At 37.1% G+C, this 16,985-nt stretch overlaps 1 protein-coding gene across 1 annotated transcript in view; it reads right to left on the bottom strand.

Annotated features, from left to right (window-relative positions):
* The window catches only part of EXOC6B (exocyst complex component 6B), a 696,611-nt gene that overhangs the window by 598,162 nt on the left and 81,464 nt on the right, over positions 1–16,985 (bottom strand). Inside the window, exon 2 of the mRNA XM_011945178.1 lies at positions 7,845–8,010. Coding sequence (XP_011800568.1) covers positions 7,845–8,010 — 166 coding nt within the window. The remainder of the gene's footprint in view (positions 1–7,844; positions 8,011–16,985) is intronic.

The raw sequence follows: 16,985 nt of genomic DNA, 5'->3' as shown, positions 1-16,985 counted from the left end.
GGATGGTCTCGATCTCCTGACCTCGTGATCCGCCTGTCTCGGCCTCCCAAAGTGCTAGGATTACAGGCTTGAGCCACCGCGCCCGGCCCAGAGTTCATTATTAAAGGAAATGGCATCTAATTTTTTTGATATCCACTTTTGACATTTCAATGATGGAAAAAATTAATTATATAGAATAGTAATTTCCTCATCATCTGTGATATCAAAACATAAGCAATACTAACTTCTACAATGTTGTTTAATAAAGGCTTTCTAGCCTTCCACCAGTAATTGCTACTCCTTATACTTTTAATGCATCCCATAACCTAGCATTTCCTATTATGTCCCTTAGGACATCAAGAAATGTTAGTCAGCAGGTACTCTGCACATGCACACAGCCATGCACATGTGAGCACACAAACACAGACACACAAACAGACACACACACATACACACAAACACACACAATATGACATGCACTGTAAATGCCCAAGAAAGGGATATCGTATAGGATGTTTTCCAAATTTATCTGACATAATACCCTTTAACTGAAGATCTTCTCAAGGAGCTAGTTTTTTAAAAGAACACACTTTTGAAATCACTGCTCTCAACTACACACTATACCTGGACTATCATTCAAAGCGGATTACCATCTGCACCTCCATCCAAAGACAAAATGAACTGTGAACTCCTCCAGGAAGCCTCTTTAAAGTACCAGAAAGGGAGGCAAAAAACCAGCAAATTCCCTCTTTATTATTTACTTAATGGCACCACATGTGAAACACTTTGTGGTTTTATTGCACTGAGCTCAATACAAATTAAGAGTGATAAAGTTATCCAAAATGCACATCCAAGACAATGTTAACAGAAGCATTGTCTAAATGGGGGTCAACAATCTGTTTCCATAAAGGGTTAGATAGTAAATATTTTAGGCTTTGCAAGCCATACAACCTCTGTTGTAACTATTCAACTCTACCACTGTAGCAGGAATGCAGCCATAAAGAAAATACATGTAAATGAAAGGTCATGGCTGTGTTCCAATAAAATTTTATTTACACAAACGGGGCAAGCTGGATTTGGCCTAAGAGACAGAGTTTGCTAATCCCTGGTCTAGAATAAGCGTGATGGTAAGGTAGTAATACCACACTATGAAATTTACAATTGGATGCCACATTTTAAGAAGGGCTTTACAAGCTGAAGCATGGTTAGAGGTGAACAGATTTGGAGAGGGAGTCAAAGCTATGCCACATGAAAAACAGACGAAGCAATTTTTAGCCAAAAGAGGGGAAAAATATTCACTTGGAGACACTATACACTGTACCTGGATCCTACGTACTATAAACCATATTTAAACAATGACTGCCCTTCAAATATCTGAAGAGCTATCAGAAGTAAAGCGGTTCCCTAAAAATGGAGCTTATTACTCAAACCAATGCTTGTTACTAGAAAACAGTATTCAGCTCAATATAAGAAAAAGCATTCAAGCAATGTGAATAAAAATCATAAGGGCTTCCTTGGGTGATAATGCTATCCCCATTATAGTAGTTATTCAATAATAAATTAGATATTTTTTATCCTAAACTGGAGATCTCCCAAAATTCAACCCTCCATAATACTCATAAATTCAGCAACACTGTCTACTGGAGTAGCCTTATTTGCCTTATGAAGGGACCATTTCTCACTTTTTTTCACCTTAAACTCACTGTAAAAAATACATTTTCCATTGCAACTCAGTACACAAGTATAGGGAACACACACACAATTTTCAAGAAACAATGTTTATCCTTAGTACATGTAATACACTCTCTTGTTTTCTATTCAATTCGATTATATTTAATTTCAGTTTTTGCCAAAAATACTGATCAAGGAACACTAAATTAATTTCATGCAAACCATGGTTCTGAAACATATTCCTAGGAACCTAACGAATGCTTCCAGTAAGAAAGATAATAACTGTGGGCAGGGTGCGATGGCTCACACCTGTAATCCTATCACTTTGGGAGGCCGAGTCAGGTGGATCAACCTGAGCTCAGGAGTTTGAGACCAGCCTGGCCAACATGGTGAAACCCAGTCTCTACTAAAAATACAAAAATTAGCTGGGCGTGGTGGTGCATGCCTGTAGTTCCAGCTACTCAGGAGGCTGAGGTGGGAGAATCGCTGGAACCGGGTGGGAGGCACAGGTTGTAGTGAGCCAAGATCATGCCACTTCACTCCAGCCTGGGTAAAAGAGTGAAACTCCGTCTCAAAAAAATAAATAAAGATAATAACTGTGTCAATACCATTCAATAACTAATTTCAATGCATAACAATAAAAAGAAGCCAGGCTCAGTGGCTCACGCCTGTAATCCCAGCACTCTGGGAGGCTAAGGCAGTGGATCATTTGAGATCAGGAGTTCGAGACCAGCCTGGCCAACATGGTGAAACCCCATCTCTACAAAAATACAAAAATTAGCTGGGCGTGGTGGCATGCACCTGTAGTCCCAGCTTCTTGGGAGGCTGAGGCAGGAGAATCACTTGAACTCAGGAGGTAAAGGTTGCAGTGGGCCGAGATCATGCCACTGCACTCCAGACTGGGTGACAGAGTGACACTCTGTCTCCAAAAAATTTAAAAAAAAGAAAAAGAAAAAGAAACTATACCAGCTGTCTAGGATGCTACTTCATTTATTTCAAAGAAGATAAGTGTGTATATGTATACACTGAGAATCAAAAGAAATAATGGGCATCTTAGAGTACAATTTATTTTCATTGGTATGTTAAAATAGCATTGACAGTTGTTAATACTTTTTACATTGTCTAAACTATTTTCTAGAGTTCAGGAAACTTTTTATTTCATAGATTCTGAACCTAGGTCAAATGGATCCCCCTAGACCAGAGTCTCCTATGTGTCCTGCTAGACATTAATCCCCTCTGCCCTCAAAGTAACTGGGTGGAGCCTGAAACAGACTAAAACCCTAAATCAGCAGCCTCCAATTCGGGTATTCCTGCTGGGGCATCCTCAGCAAGTTGAAGGAATTTGCAACTTGAAGAAATTTGATGGCAGGCAAGGGAAGCAAGAGGAAAAGAAGATGAGTACCAACCAGCAAGTGATATCAGCAATTCGAGAGCATTTTGAGCTATATTCAGTACTACCCTGCCAAGGAGGTATCCCACCACATGACTACTTCAATAACCAGAGACCAAACATTGTGCTGACTATCATGGACCAGGGCACCAAGGAGCTATGGGAGAAGTGTGGGATAGAGGTGTCAAAGGAGCATAAAAAAGAACAGCCCAAGATGAGTATAGGAAGATGCAGTGGGAGGGTGAGGATAAATAGCATACACAGGACCTGGCAGGAAACCCCATATCTTTGTTTACATGCATTTCAGAACTTTTGTCCAGCTGAGGCTCATCAGCCCACAGAATTTAAGGATTACAAATGTATGGACCAATAAATAGAAAGATGCACTATTAAGATTCTTTAATATGGTCAGACATGGTGGTTCATGCCTATAATACCAACACTTTGGGAGGCTGAGACGGCCAGATCACTTGAGGACAGGAGTTCAAGACCAACCGGGCCAACATGGTGAAACCTCATCTCTACTAAAAATACAAAAATTGGTCAGGCATACTGGTACACGCCTGTAGTCCTAGCTACTTGGGAGGCTGAGGCATGAGGCACAAGAATTGCTTGAACCCAGGAGGCAGACGTTGCAGTGAGCCAAGATTGTGCCACTGCACTCTAGCCTAGGTGACAGAGTAAGACTCTGCCTCAAATTTTTTTTTTAAACAGGTTCTTTAATATCATTTCAGATGGTTCACTTTTTTAACAGATGTAGAAATAATTCCATGTTTTGTATCACCTACTTATAAGAAAAGGTTCTCTTGAATAGCGTCTATGAGAAATTCAAGAAGGTTATCATTTTTAAAGTCTTGATTACATTTGCACGGCATATAGTCATTTTAAGCAGAAAACTAAATATTTAAAAAGTTATTTCAGGCTGGGTACAGTGGCTCACACCTGTAATCCCAGCACTTTGAAAGGCTGAGGTGGGGAGAACTCCCAGGATGAGGAGTTCCAGACCAACGTGGTCAACATGGTGAAACCCCATCTCTACCAAAAATACAAAAATTAGCCAGCGGTGGTGGTACGCCTGTAATTCCAGCTATTTGGGAGGCTGAGGCAGGATAATTGCTTGAACCTGGGAGGCAGAGATTGCAGTGAACCAAGATCAGCTGCTGCACTCTAGCCTAGGCAACAGAGCAAGACTCTGCCTCAACAAAAAAAAAAGTTATTTTACGGTAGCAAGTTCAAGTTTCTCATTTTAAAATGATAAAACATTTTAGAATGTTTACAACAGTTCTAAACATATAGAAATGTTTAAAACATTAGAAATTGTTCTCAATTTACACTATGCTCTCATGTGTGTACACATTTTTTAGAGACAAGATTCAAACTATTCACGAGATTCTGGCCCCATTTCATTCCCCATATGAGTGATTTGAACCACCAACTACTGGGTCACCCAAACCAGAAACCAACTACTGGGTCACCCAAACCAGAAACCAACTACTGGGTCACCCAAACCAGAAACCTGAGAGTCATGGACTCTATTCCAGATATATGAGATACTGTATCTCATAAGCATCTCCGCAGTCTGCCCCTTCTTCATCATCTCCTTAGTTTTAGTCTTCCTCATTTTTTAACATGGATTTCAACTTATCATTTTCCCATATGTAATGAAAATTTTGTTTTAACGTGTACACTTTAACACTGAATTTTCTAATGAACATTCAAAATTGTCAGTTGAAACTGCAGGAAACTTAAAATACAAAGAGAAGCATTTCAGGTACTTTTGTCCAGCTGAGGCTAATCAGCCCACAGAATTTAAGGATTACAAATGTATGGACCGATAAATAGAAAGACACACTATTAAGATTCTTTAATATGTTCAGGCATGGTGGTTCATGCCTGTAATACCAACACTTTGGGAGGCTGAGATGGGCAGATCACTTGAGGACAGGAGTTTGAGACCAGCCTGGCCAACATAGCAAAACCCCATCTCTACTGAAAATACAAAAATTGGCCAGGCATGGCGGTACACACCTGTATTCCTAGCTACCTGGGAGGCTCAGGCATAAGGTACAAGAATAAAAACATTAAAATTATTTATTATCAAGGGATTATTGATAACATTTTGGTATATAGTCTTCTAATCTTCTTTAATGCTTATTTATTTACATGTAAAATATGTGTATTTAGCTTATAAAAATAGTCATACTGTTCATACATTTTAATCATCATTATACATTAAGCAAACATCTCTAATACTTTCCAATGTGAAATATCCTCTATACTGTAGTTTATTATTATTTCAAATAGATGTACCATAATTTCTTTTAGTAATCCTCTATTAAATGATGTTAGGAACACTTTTAAGTTTTACCTATTAAAAGAAAACATTATACAAACATCCTTGTACATGCACTTACAGCCTTAGAATAAATCCTAAAACTATGTGGGGTTTTAAGTATTGGCACCTTATTGTTCAAATCTGCATTCCTTTAATTTTTTTCTAAATTGTAGAGCTCCTTTGTACTTCTTCTTATGTAAACTGTATGTTATTGTGTATTTCTCAGTTTTCTATTAGAATGTTCACATTTTTCCTATTAATTTATCAAGAATCTTCATATATAAGGATATCAACAATTTGCCATAATGTGTTTGTAAGTATTTTTTATTATCTGCCTTTTAAGTTTTAATTTGTAGGTACAATAGGTTCTTTCCTTTTAATGTTATTACATCTATCAATTTTTTCTTTCTGGTTTAGAAATTTTGTTTACAAATGTCTCAAAATAATATAAATATTCACCTATATTTTCTACTAGTTATTTTATGGTTTTATTTTTTACATTTAACTCTTTAGTTCCTTTAATAACATTTTACATTTAACTCTTTAGGTCCTTTAATTTTAGTATGTTGAATAAGGAAAAGACCTAACTTACTTTAAATGAAAATAGTTAAGCATTAAAGAACATTAACAATAAATCAAAAGACTGTTACCTCTCGAGTAGAGAAAGCAACTGAGAGGGGTACTAATGAGAGATTTAATTGTGATGGCTATATAATATTTCTTAAGATGGCTGGATACTGTTGTACAGGTCCATAAATTCTTTTTTAAAACCTTAGGACCTAATGTGTTTAAACTTAAGAATTTTTGAATTTTTTTTTTTTTTTTTTTTGAGACGGAGTCTGGCTCTGTCGCCCAGGCTGGAGTGCAGTGGCCGGATCTCAGCTCACTGCAAGCTCCGCCTCCCGGGTTTACGCCATTCTCCCGCCTCACCCTCCCGAGTAGCTGGGACCACAGGCGCCGCCACCTCGCCCGGCTAGTTTTTTTTTGTATTTTTTAGTAGAGACGGGGTTTCACCCTGTTCGCCAGGATGGTCTCGATCCCCTGACCTCGTGATCCGCCCGTCTCGGCCTCCCAAAGTGCTGGGATTACAGGCTTGAGCCACCGCGCCCGGCCGAAATTTTTTAAAGAAATTAAGGTAAATATTGATATTACATAATACCCCTACCCAATGGGGACTAGGATAGCACCACATAATCAAACACACTAATATTTCTACAGCAAAACACAAAAATTCATGCTAAATAAAATAAGAAATTTGACAGTTTCACATGATTTAGGTCATGTTCTACAATCGAGTTTCAAAATTATTATAGCTTTAGAATACAATATAATGTCTGACAGCCCACTTTGCCCCTCAGTAAAACTGTGTCTTTGCTTTCCTTACCAATAGTTTTTAAAATGAATTTTATACTCACTGTCAAGTTAACCCCATGCCCAGGAAAATCTTTTTAGGATTCTAATTCAAATTTCAATAGGAAAAAAATAATTAAAAGCATAAGGACTTGAAAAAAGAAAATAAAACTGTTATTACTTACAGATCATATGAGGAGTATTTACAAAGAAAACTCAAACTACATATAAATTATTAGAAATAACAGAAGAGCTTACTGAAGTAGTTAGATTTAAGATCAATAAGCAAAGTGAGTTATCTAAGATAAGTGACTTTGCTATGCCAGGGACCAGACAAATATGCCTAGCCTCCTTCCTGGACCTTAAACTGTCACATCAAGAAATAACCTTCATTCTTTGGTAGAAGACTCTCCATAACAACCACTGGTTTTTTTCTTTGGCCTAGGTGGCATGCTATAAAGAATTTTATAGCAATGCCTTGAAATTCTGTCATTCTACAATGATAGCTTTTATCCAGCAAGGATAGAGAAACATGAAGAGTCAAACTGAGTTGCTGTTTAAAAGAACCAGCTACTAATCACTGGTTCTGGTCCACATGTAGTTATCCCAGTGAAAATATAACCTTAAAAGGGTATTCTTGGCCGGGCGTGGTAGCTCACGCCTGTAATCCCAGCACCTTGGGAGGCTGAGGTGGGCGGATCACGAGGTCAGGAGATCAAGACCATCCTGGCTAACATGGTGAAACCCCATCTCTACGAAACATACAAAAAAATTAGCCGGGCGTGGTGGCGGGCACCGGTAGTCCCAGCTACTCGGGAGGCTGAGGCAGGAGAATGGTGTGAACCCGGGAGGCGGAGCTTGCAGTGAGCCGAGTTCGCACCACCGCACTCCAGCCTGGACGACAGAGCGAGACTCCGTCTCAAAAAAAAAAAGGGAGGGGTATCATTTTTAGCTAAAAAGCCATACTCTCAAGAATGTACGTTTCAGTATAAATTCCTTTCTAATTATACAAAAATCTTCACTAGAAATATGTGTTCTGTGTTATAATCCTTAATCCTTTAATCCTAATGAAAACCCCAACACAGGATGGAGAAACAGTGTCTCTTAGAGCCTTCTTACTTTGAGTTTCTGAGCTTCTCCTCTCACTTTCAGCAGTTCAGTTATAGAGTCCACAAAGCCCTGGTAATGAAAGTTGCACATTTTCTCAATTTCTCGGTCGTGATTACGGATACGAGTTTCAAGCTTCTCCATGAAACGTCCATGTTCTTCACCATCATAAACAGACCTTTAAAAAAAAAAGGCACGAAGGTTATATCACGGTTACTTCTAAGAAGGAAAAGCAGAATTACAAATCCAGAAGCAAATTTGGTTTTTAGATACTTAGGGCACTTAAGCCACAAAATAATCTAATTGTATATTAACATTGCCTCACTGTTGAATGAATATTTTCAAGGAAAACACAAACTTTTGCTTTCTTATTCATTCCAGAATATTTGAAGGCCTGACAGTATTCGTCACAAAATTCTCATCATAAAATTAAAGGACTGAATTACAACTCCCTTGTACCTTTCTTTCTCAATTTAAGTAGTCTAGAAAAGCTCATTTTAGTTAAATTCAACTATCCAATTGCCCCATGACTATATTCAAGAAGTTGAACACAGCTAGAGAAAAAACACACAGCTGTGCTGGCTAGACTTAGGGTAGCCATGTAACTGCAAATCTAAATTAGGCAGTCAATATCGCTAGATAATCCTACTACAACTATTCCCCCATCTCACATCACAGAAAAATCACTTTGTATTCTAAAGTATTTATGTGTGGGAACCTTACCTTGTCCTCTCCTCAAATGTTCTTACCTTCACTCTCAGCTGCTGATCTGACTATATACTTTACAGAAAAAAAAACAGACACAAAGAACTACCTCCTCTTCCCTCACTAAAATCAATCAGTCTACTTTACATCTGTAGCTCCTACTCTCTACCTTCCAGTAACGATAAAATAAGTGTTTCAAGCTCTTATCTGCAATTCAGTCCCTCCTGTTGTCTCAAGAATTTTATTACTGAAAGTTTTCCCTTTTATCCCTCCTCGGTAACATATATTTCTCCCTCTTTGCTAGATGATTATCATGGCTATATAAACATGACTTTTATTTAAATCTAATTGTTTTTATTTTTTTAACAAAAGATGAGGTCTCAATATGTTGGCCAGGTTGATCTTGAACTCCTGGCCTTGGACAGTCCTCACACCTTTGCCTCCCAAAGTGCTGAATTTACAGGCATGAGCCACCACGCACAGCCTATACATGTCTTTTTAAATCCTGCCCTTAACTACACATCCCTCTCCCCTTCCCAGCAAAACGCCCTTCCACTTCCTCACTTCTTTATCCGAATAAAGTATTCATTGTACTCCACCTAATAGCAGCATTTGATATGGTTTTATATTCTCTCCTTTAGACACTTTCTCCTGTAGACTTCAATGATACCACACTAACATGTTTCTTAACCTCTCACTGATGTGCCTTCTCAATCTCCATTCTCAGCTCCTCCTCCTCTATTACATTCCAAAGTATTCCTAAAACCTCTTCTCTTCTCCACCTATGCTCTCTCATTAAGTGAAGCTATCTAATTCCATGGCTTTAAAATATCATCTCTGTAGTGCTGATTTCCTAATCTATACCTATAATTCAGAGCATTTCCCTGAGCACTAGATTCAAATATCCAGCTACTATTTAACTCCAATTGGGTTTTTAAAAGCCATCTCATTATTTAATATAGAAAAAAAAATCTTTATTACTAACATATCCCCACTCTCATACCAGTTCCTCCTCAAATTTCCCAACAACCTACCCACCCCATCACAGCTAAAGGCACTATACAGTTGCCCAAGCCAAAAATCTAGGAATGACTCCTAATCTATCTCTTTCCGTCATATACTCTATCCAATACATTAATAAGTCCTGACAACTCAACCTCCGAAACATGTCTTAAAATTTACCATATTCCACCATTTCCACTGCAACAGAATCTAAATCTATATTACCACCACAATGGACCAATGCAATAGCCTCCTAACAGTCTCCATTCTGCACTTTGCAAGTGCTCCACCCCCTGCCCCAAAACAGACACTCCACACAGTAACAAAAATGATCATTTTCAACCAATAATTTAGATGTTATCCCCCTGCTTAAATCTCTCCAACAGCTTACCTTTATAAAAAGAATTAAAAATCTTGAATCTTTATTGCTGCCTATAAGGCCCTAAATAATGTAACCTCACATTACCTCTCTAACCTCATTTCTCTCCTCTCCCTAGTTCCCACCCAAATTCCCTTCCATCCTCTATGTTCCAGCTACCCTGGCTTTTTTTAAAGCCTCTTCCTGCCTCAAGAATTTTGTTTTTCCAGTTCTTATACTAGTAATGCTCATCCCCTATACCTTTGAACAATCTCTTCCTCCTCATCATCCATGATACGTTGTCTATCTCTGCCTCCCCACAACCCACCTCAACTAGATTATAAGCTCAAGGGCGAGAATTTTGTCTGTCATACTGTAACTCTATAACAGTGCCAGACAGGTAGTAGACAATAAGTAAACATTCATTGACTAAAGAATGACTAACACTATCTCTAAGGACTCTTTAATTTCTGACATTTGTTCAAGAAATACTCATTTGCTCATTGCCAACATTTTCTGGTTCTATAATCCTTCCTGAGTACTGGATCACTATCCTGATCTGGTGGATCAGAAACCACACCCCCCTCAGGAGGTCAGTTCTACCATCCAAAACTCAGCAGTAACCGTAGATAAACCAAATAGTCATGTACTGCATAATAATGTTTTAGTTAATGATGGACCACATATACAATGGTGGTACCATTGTATATCTAGTGAAGTCATAGCCTTTGTAACATTGCAGTGCAACACATTACCTTTTCTATATTTAGATATATAAATACTTACCAGTATGTTATAACTGCCTACAGTATTAAGTACAGCAATGTACTATACAGGTATGCAGCCTAGTAGCAATAGGCTATACCATATAAACTAGGTGTGTAGTCAGCTATACACCATCTAGGCTTGTGTAAGTACACCCTATGATGTTCACACAACACAATCACCTAATGATACATTTTTCGGAACATATCCTCTCTGCTAAGCAACATATGACTGTATATGTTTGGCTTCCAGTCAAGAGTCTGAACACTTACTTCAGAAAAGGCAGAGCAATCTGGGAGATTGTCAAATAAATTATAAACAATCCCTGCTTTGACAAGTAGGCAAACTGTAGAATAACCACTTGCCTGAAAAAACTGTTTGGAATACATAACAGAATCTACCACTGACATTTCAAGTAATCTCAAATAAGCTTAACTTTTCCCTTTTTGAAAGGAAAGGAAAAGAAAGGTTTCCATGTAAAGATACCATTTACCTTGACACTTGGAGAACACGAAGAATCACCAAAAACTCCTCAGCATAAGCTGATATATTATTCAATATTAGACAATCTCTTGGTTTCAAATTCAGTACACCCTGACTTGATTCAGTATACTTCTAAGTTAGATGGCAAGTATACTTCATTCTACTGGGTAAAACTTCTGTTCATTTCTTCCCTCCAGAGATCTACATTAACATCATAAAAGACATCCTCACAGAAAAGCAAATTCCAAAGTTAAGAAATTCAGAACTTATATTAATAATGCCTCCCTAGGCTCTCTGATCTTCCCATTAAAAAAAAAATCAAAAACCTAAGAAAGGAAAGTGGATTTTAGCTGCCTATGTGGGCTTCATCTTAGCACTGTAATTAGCTTGCTCTATATGTCTTTGGCCAATCCAGTTAATCCCTGTGACCCTCAAGTTTCTTATTTAGAAAACAGGAAGCAATCAATTACAATTCTCTTAAAAGTACTAGCTTAGCTTTAAGTATCCATAATTCACCTCCATTTTCAAGTTTAGTCAATAACGCTAAGATCATACATTTGTAGAAGTCTAAACAGGCAGTAGTTCAAAACAAGTAAATGGACTGGTGGTAGTGGCCCATGCCTCTAATCCCAGCACTTTGGGAGGCCAAGATAGAGGGATTGCTTGAGGCCAGGAGCTTGAAACCAGCCTGGTCAACATAGTGATATCCCATTTCTTTAAAAAACAAAATAAAACACAAGTTAATAAAGTTTCTACCTGCTTATCACTACTCTCCATCTGTCACTCCTATCTTAGGACCATTATGATTGTAATATTCTATTTAATTATTATGCAGAATAACATGAAAGGTTTGCAGTGGATCCCCAGAGTACTTTGAGAATTTAAAAAAAAAGAAAGAATAAAATGTAAAACACCAATATTTAAAACAGGGGATAATGACTATATTTAAGAGACTTTGTGTTCCACAGGTATGTTTCAGGAAATCCATGATTCCCAGATCCTATGTGGATTTTGTATATATAGGTAGATGTACATAGATGCATTTTTAAGAAAAAAAAAGTTTCCCATAGTTTCCATCTGGTTATCAAATACATTAAAAACCACAAATTGAAAGATTTTATTTCAAATTGTCTACCAAAGGAAAAGGCAATTATGAACTGATCACTATCTACCAGTTCACCATGAATCAGCATTTCAAGCATATTTAACTATAACACCTTGCTAACCAACATATCCTTCAGATATAAAAGGCTAAAAACAAAAATAAACAAGACTTAAACACTGAAAAGTTCAGAAATTTACTACTGAAGCCAATCTACTATCAGTAGTCAACATTGCACTTGAACAAAATGTGGCTTTTCTCGTTTAACAAATACCTTAAGGTAGAGAAAGACTGCCATCTAGTGATGGCCCTTTCCTAACATTCCTTGAAATGATGTGGCCTTACAAGTAAACATGACTGCTTAAAAATCTAAAAACTGTATTCCATAATACCTATTGGTCAGAGACTTATAGCTGATTACTAAATGATATGTAAGGTACCTACCTCTAATGTTTAAATTTCCATTACTATTAGAAAGCAGGATCTTGAGAACAAAGGCATAGGTTTTTGACATGTCCCGGTTATATTGCAGTTAAACAAGACAATCTATGGAATAAACTGCACCACTAGTTTAATTATTTGTGATTATCTCAATAATAGTCTAGTACTTGGTAAAATGCAAACAAGAAGAAATACATGGAAATTAACTAAACTTTGTATAGCCCAAATTTGACTCAACTAAATAAATGCTGCCATGTGGAGTATGGTTTCCAAAAACCCCCAAATAAACCACCGGTTTTTGCAAAAAGTAAATTATTTATCCTAGTATAACTATCTGGTGCATAGTTCTAGATTTGATAATAATACTATATCCATATCCCACCTAAATTTCATGTGCATATTAAGAGATCTTAATTCATAAAATGGCACTTGAGTAATTCTATTGAACAATTATTTACCATTCCCCTGTACGGAACCACTACAGGATTGTATCATCACTTGCTTAGAGCCTATATTAACTCAAATTTTCTTGTCAAAGAAGGAGCAAAAATAATGTTATGAGCATTATTTCATTTAAATCCAATGCATCTTATAAATTGGACATTATTCCCATTTTATAAATGAGAAACCTGTAACCCAAGAAGATGAAGCAACTTGTCAACTTCACATAGCTACAAAGTGTCCTCTCTACTGCATTAGTCTATCTCTTAGAACAAGGAAAGCAAGCAGGTGGCATGGCCCCCCAAAATGTTAGTTGAAAGAGGTCTTAGAGATGGAATACAAAACTTTCATTGTACACTCAAGGAAACTGAGGTCAAGGCAAGTTAAATGCCTTAATCAAAATTACATTGCTTGTTATGACACAATTAGGCCTGACCCCCAAAGAAAACAGAAAAAGCTAATGCAATATGAAGCCCAACACAAAGCTAAGTGGTTTAAAAAGAGACAGAGAGAGAGACAAACTTCTACTTCAAGATGAGTAAGTTGCCTATTAGTTGTGCCTATGCAGCTATTCTCTTCTTCCTCCTATTGGAGGAGTCCCAATTCATTCTGATATTTCTGTCCTACCACAAAGGATAAATATTAATTATTCTGTAAACCAATCATGGTAATTGCATTCTCTTTGTCAGTGACCAGTTAATATATGGTGGTGTGACACACTCATCTCACCAATGAGAAGGAAAATCTGTCAGTGAGGGTCCAAGAAAAGGTTTTCTTTCCTGAAGCATTCAGGAAAAGAAACTGCTTTTCCAGCCTTAGACATTGTCCTGCGAAAGCATAATGTTTGAGGATGCAGTAACCACTCTGAAAAGGAAGAAGATATTGCCCAAAAAATCTTAGAATGGCAAAGGGGAAAATGGAAAGCACTTGGCTCTTCAATAGTGATGCAATCCTGAAACAGCCCTATCTCCAAACATCATGTTATATGACTTAATAAATTTCCCATTGTTTAAGCCACTTTCCCTTGATATCCTGCTACTTGCAAAGGAAAGTATCCTAAATGACGCAACATTGTTCAGTCTTTAAAGGTAACAAGCAAATCAAAGAAACCACCAAGAGCAAGTCAGAGTCTACACACTGCAAAGCAATCTTGTTCCCTGGACCTACGCCATTCTTCTCCTTCTGCTTCTAGTTTACTTAGGAGTAACTCCCATTTGCCCCTCAATTTTCAGCTTGCACCTTTTCTGGGAAACCTTCCCTAATCACATAGACTTTATTACGTGCTCCTCCTCGGTGATTATCATCTTTACAGAATTTATTAAACTATATCTGATTGTCCATTCACTTGCCAATCTCCCCATACTAGAATGCTAATCTCCTTGTGAGGAGAGACGATGTCTTACCCATTTTAACTCCACCTCCTGGCACACAGCCTGGCACAGAGGAGGTCCTCCATATATGATGAAGATGGAGAAAGAAAAGGAAAGGTAGGAGACTAACTGATGAAGATTTCTAGTTGTTTCAGAGGTGGATGCAAAAGTGCATCTCATGATACAAAGCTGTTGAGATGTTTTCAGAACCACGGAGAACTTCAAGACACAATGAACTGAACATTTCCGTTTTTGTTTTTGATTAATTCAAGGAAAAATTCCAGAGTTTATTCTGGTCTTTTCTTTTTCATATATATGTTTTTAAACTTCTGTCATGGTTTTATTCCTCAAACATTTTCTTCTCATTAAGCTCCATAAAAGCATCATTAGTATTTTTGTTTATTCCAAATGTTAAAAATAAAGTGGAAAAACAGATTTGTGCATGATGTTGAAAGAGAAACTGCAGGAGGTCAAAAGGAGTTTAACGTCCCTTCTCCTTACTTCAGTTTGTCTATCAGTTTAATTCCAACCTTAGTATTGTAATCTGAATATTCTGAGTGCATAAAGATGAAGCAGATCAATCAGATCATCATCAATGGCAGGAGAAGCATATGCTAGTTAATGAATTCTAACTGAACACTATACCCAAATATTTTTGTACTGCCACAGGAGATCAAATACATTCAAATCCTTTTTCCAGCTCTAAAGATATCAAGGTATCCAACTGGCTTCACATGAAGATAGCCCATATAACCAAAAGAATGCTGTGATGCGGATCTCTCTCAAGGCAGGAAGGGAATCCCAATGATAGCTATCTTCAGAGGAATAAAAACAGGGTGGAGCAGTTTCAACTGACACCTAGCCAAAGGGCCTACTAAAACCTGGTTTTAGTTAAATACCACAGGAAAGTAGAGAAGGGGAAACTGTCACAAAACATTGGTCAAATCAACAACAGACTATTAGGAAATAAACTAATGAAAACAAGGAAACTCCAAATTAAGAACATAGAGACTGCCATAACTGCTACTATGATAATGTCACACTATTAGCACAAGTAATCACCATTAGTAACTGAAGATACAAAGGCAAAACAGGATTGTTAGTGGCTTCACTTTGTCCTTTGTATCTATTTGTGTTAAGTGCAAAAAGATTTTATTTCATTGCATCTTTCAGTGGTGGTCATGAAATCTGGCAGATAAAAGTTAGATCATGAATGTGGCTGCTAATTATAAGATAAGATATAAAAAAGTAACTCTACAGCCTGGTGATAGTCATGAATCTAACCTGGAAAACTGCTGAAAGCAGAGTACTAATACAATTGTTTAGGAGTTATAATACACTTGGTAGGTTAGCTCTGGTTTCACTGCATCTAATTCAGTGTGTTAAGTTTAACACTTAAACATGCAATGTTGGAGCTAAATGAAACGACCAGTTAACTTAGTATCTATCATCAACATAATTAGTCTGAATCTAGGGCATGTTGATAAAACGCTTTCAGATTCTTTACAAAAGATATTAATTAGTAGGGTGGTGCAAAAGTAATAGCGGTTTTGCCATTACTTTTAATTTTGCCATTAAAGGGGAAAGTAATTGCAGTTTTGCCATTACTTTTAATTTTTGCCATTAAAAAAATGGCAAAACTGCAACTACTTTTGCACCACCCTACATATTTAATTAAATAATTACTCTGAAGAGATGTGTAAATATTGAGACTGTGTATTAATTATTGAAACATGATTCTACTGAGAGAAACAAGAAAAATGAATAATTGTTGGAACACTTCAGTCTCCCCACTTAAAATTATCATTATGGTTCCAGTGATAGGTATCACTAAGCTATTAACAAAGAAAGACAAACCACTAATGGTTAACACTAGTATGGTAGAAACACTGCAGTGAATAGTCATAATCCACTTAACGCATGTAGATTTAATGTGGACTTAACAAAATAGACCATGCAAGTTTCCTAGAATCTCTGAATCAAACCCTAATAAATGTAAGTAACCTCATGTGTAGATGTATATGTTGTATATATTATGTATATAAATGTATGTATTATATATAGTGTATATGCTATATATGTGGGAGACATATATATACATATACATACCTCACACACAGACATACATACATACATACACACACACACACACACACACACACTTTTTCTAATTCTTCTGAGAAAGAACCAGACCTAACAATACCATATTCAACTCCTGGCCCAATTTCACCCATAAGCAGTTGTCTGCTGATAACCCATGGCCAAAAGTGACCACAATTTAAAACTCTTTAACTCTATAAGCAATTAAGTACATGAAAGAGGATGGATGAAAGGCATCAGAATAGTTTCCATCCTAAAACATAATAAAGAACAAAGCAGGCAAAATACGATGAAGCTCCATGACCAGTATGGAAGATTGGATACACTGTGAAAAACATTTCTACTATCAAACTCCTAATCACCTCTAACCACCTCTAACCTAATCT

Source organism: Colobus angolensis, unplaced genomic scaffold, assembly GCF_000951035.1.
Source record: "Colobus angolensis palliatus isolate OR3802 unplaced genomic scaffold, Cang.pa_1.0 Scaffold24, whole genome shotgun sequence".
Classification (NCBI taxonomy): Eukaryota; Metazoa; Chordata; class Mammalia; order Primates; family Cercopithecidae; genus Colobus; species Colobus angolensis.
Note: the sequence above shows the minus strand (reverse complement) of the source record. Positions and strands in the feature narration are given on the sequence as shown.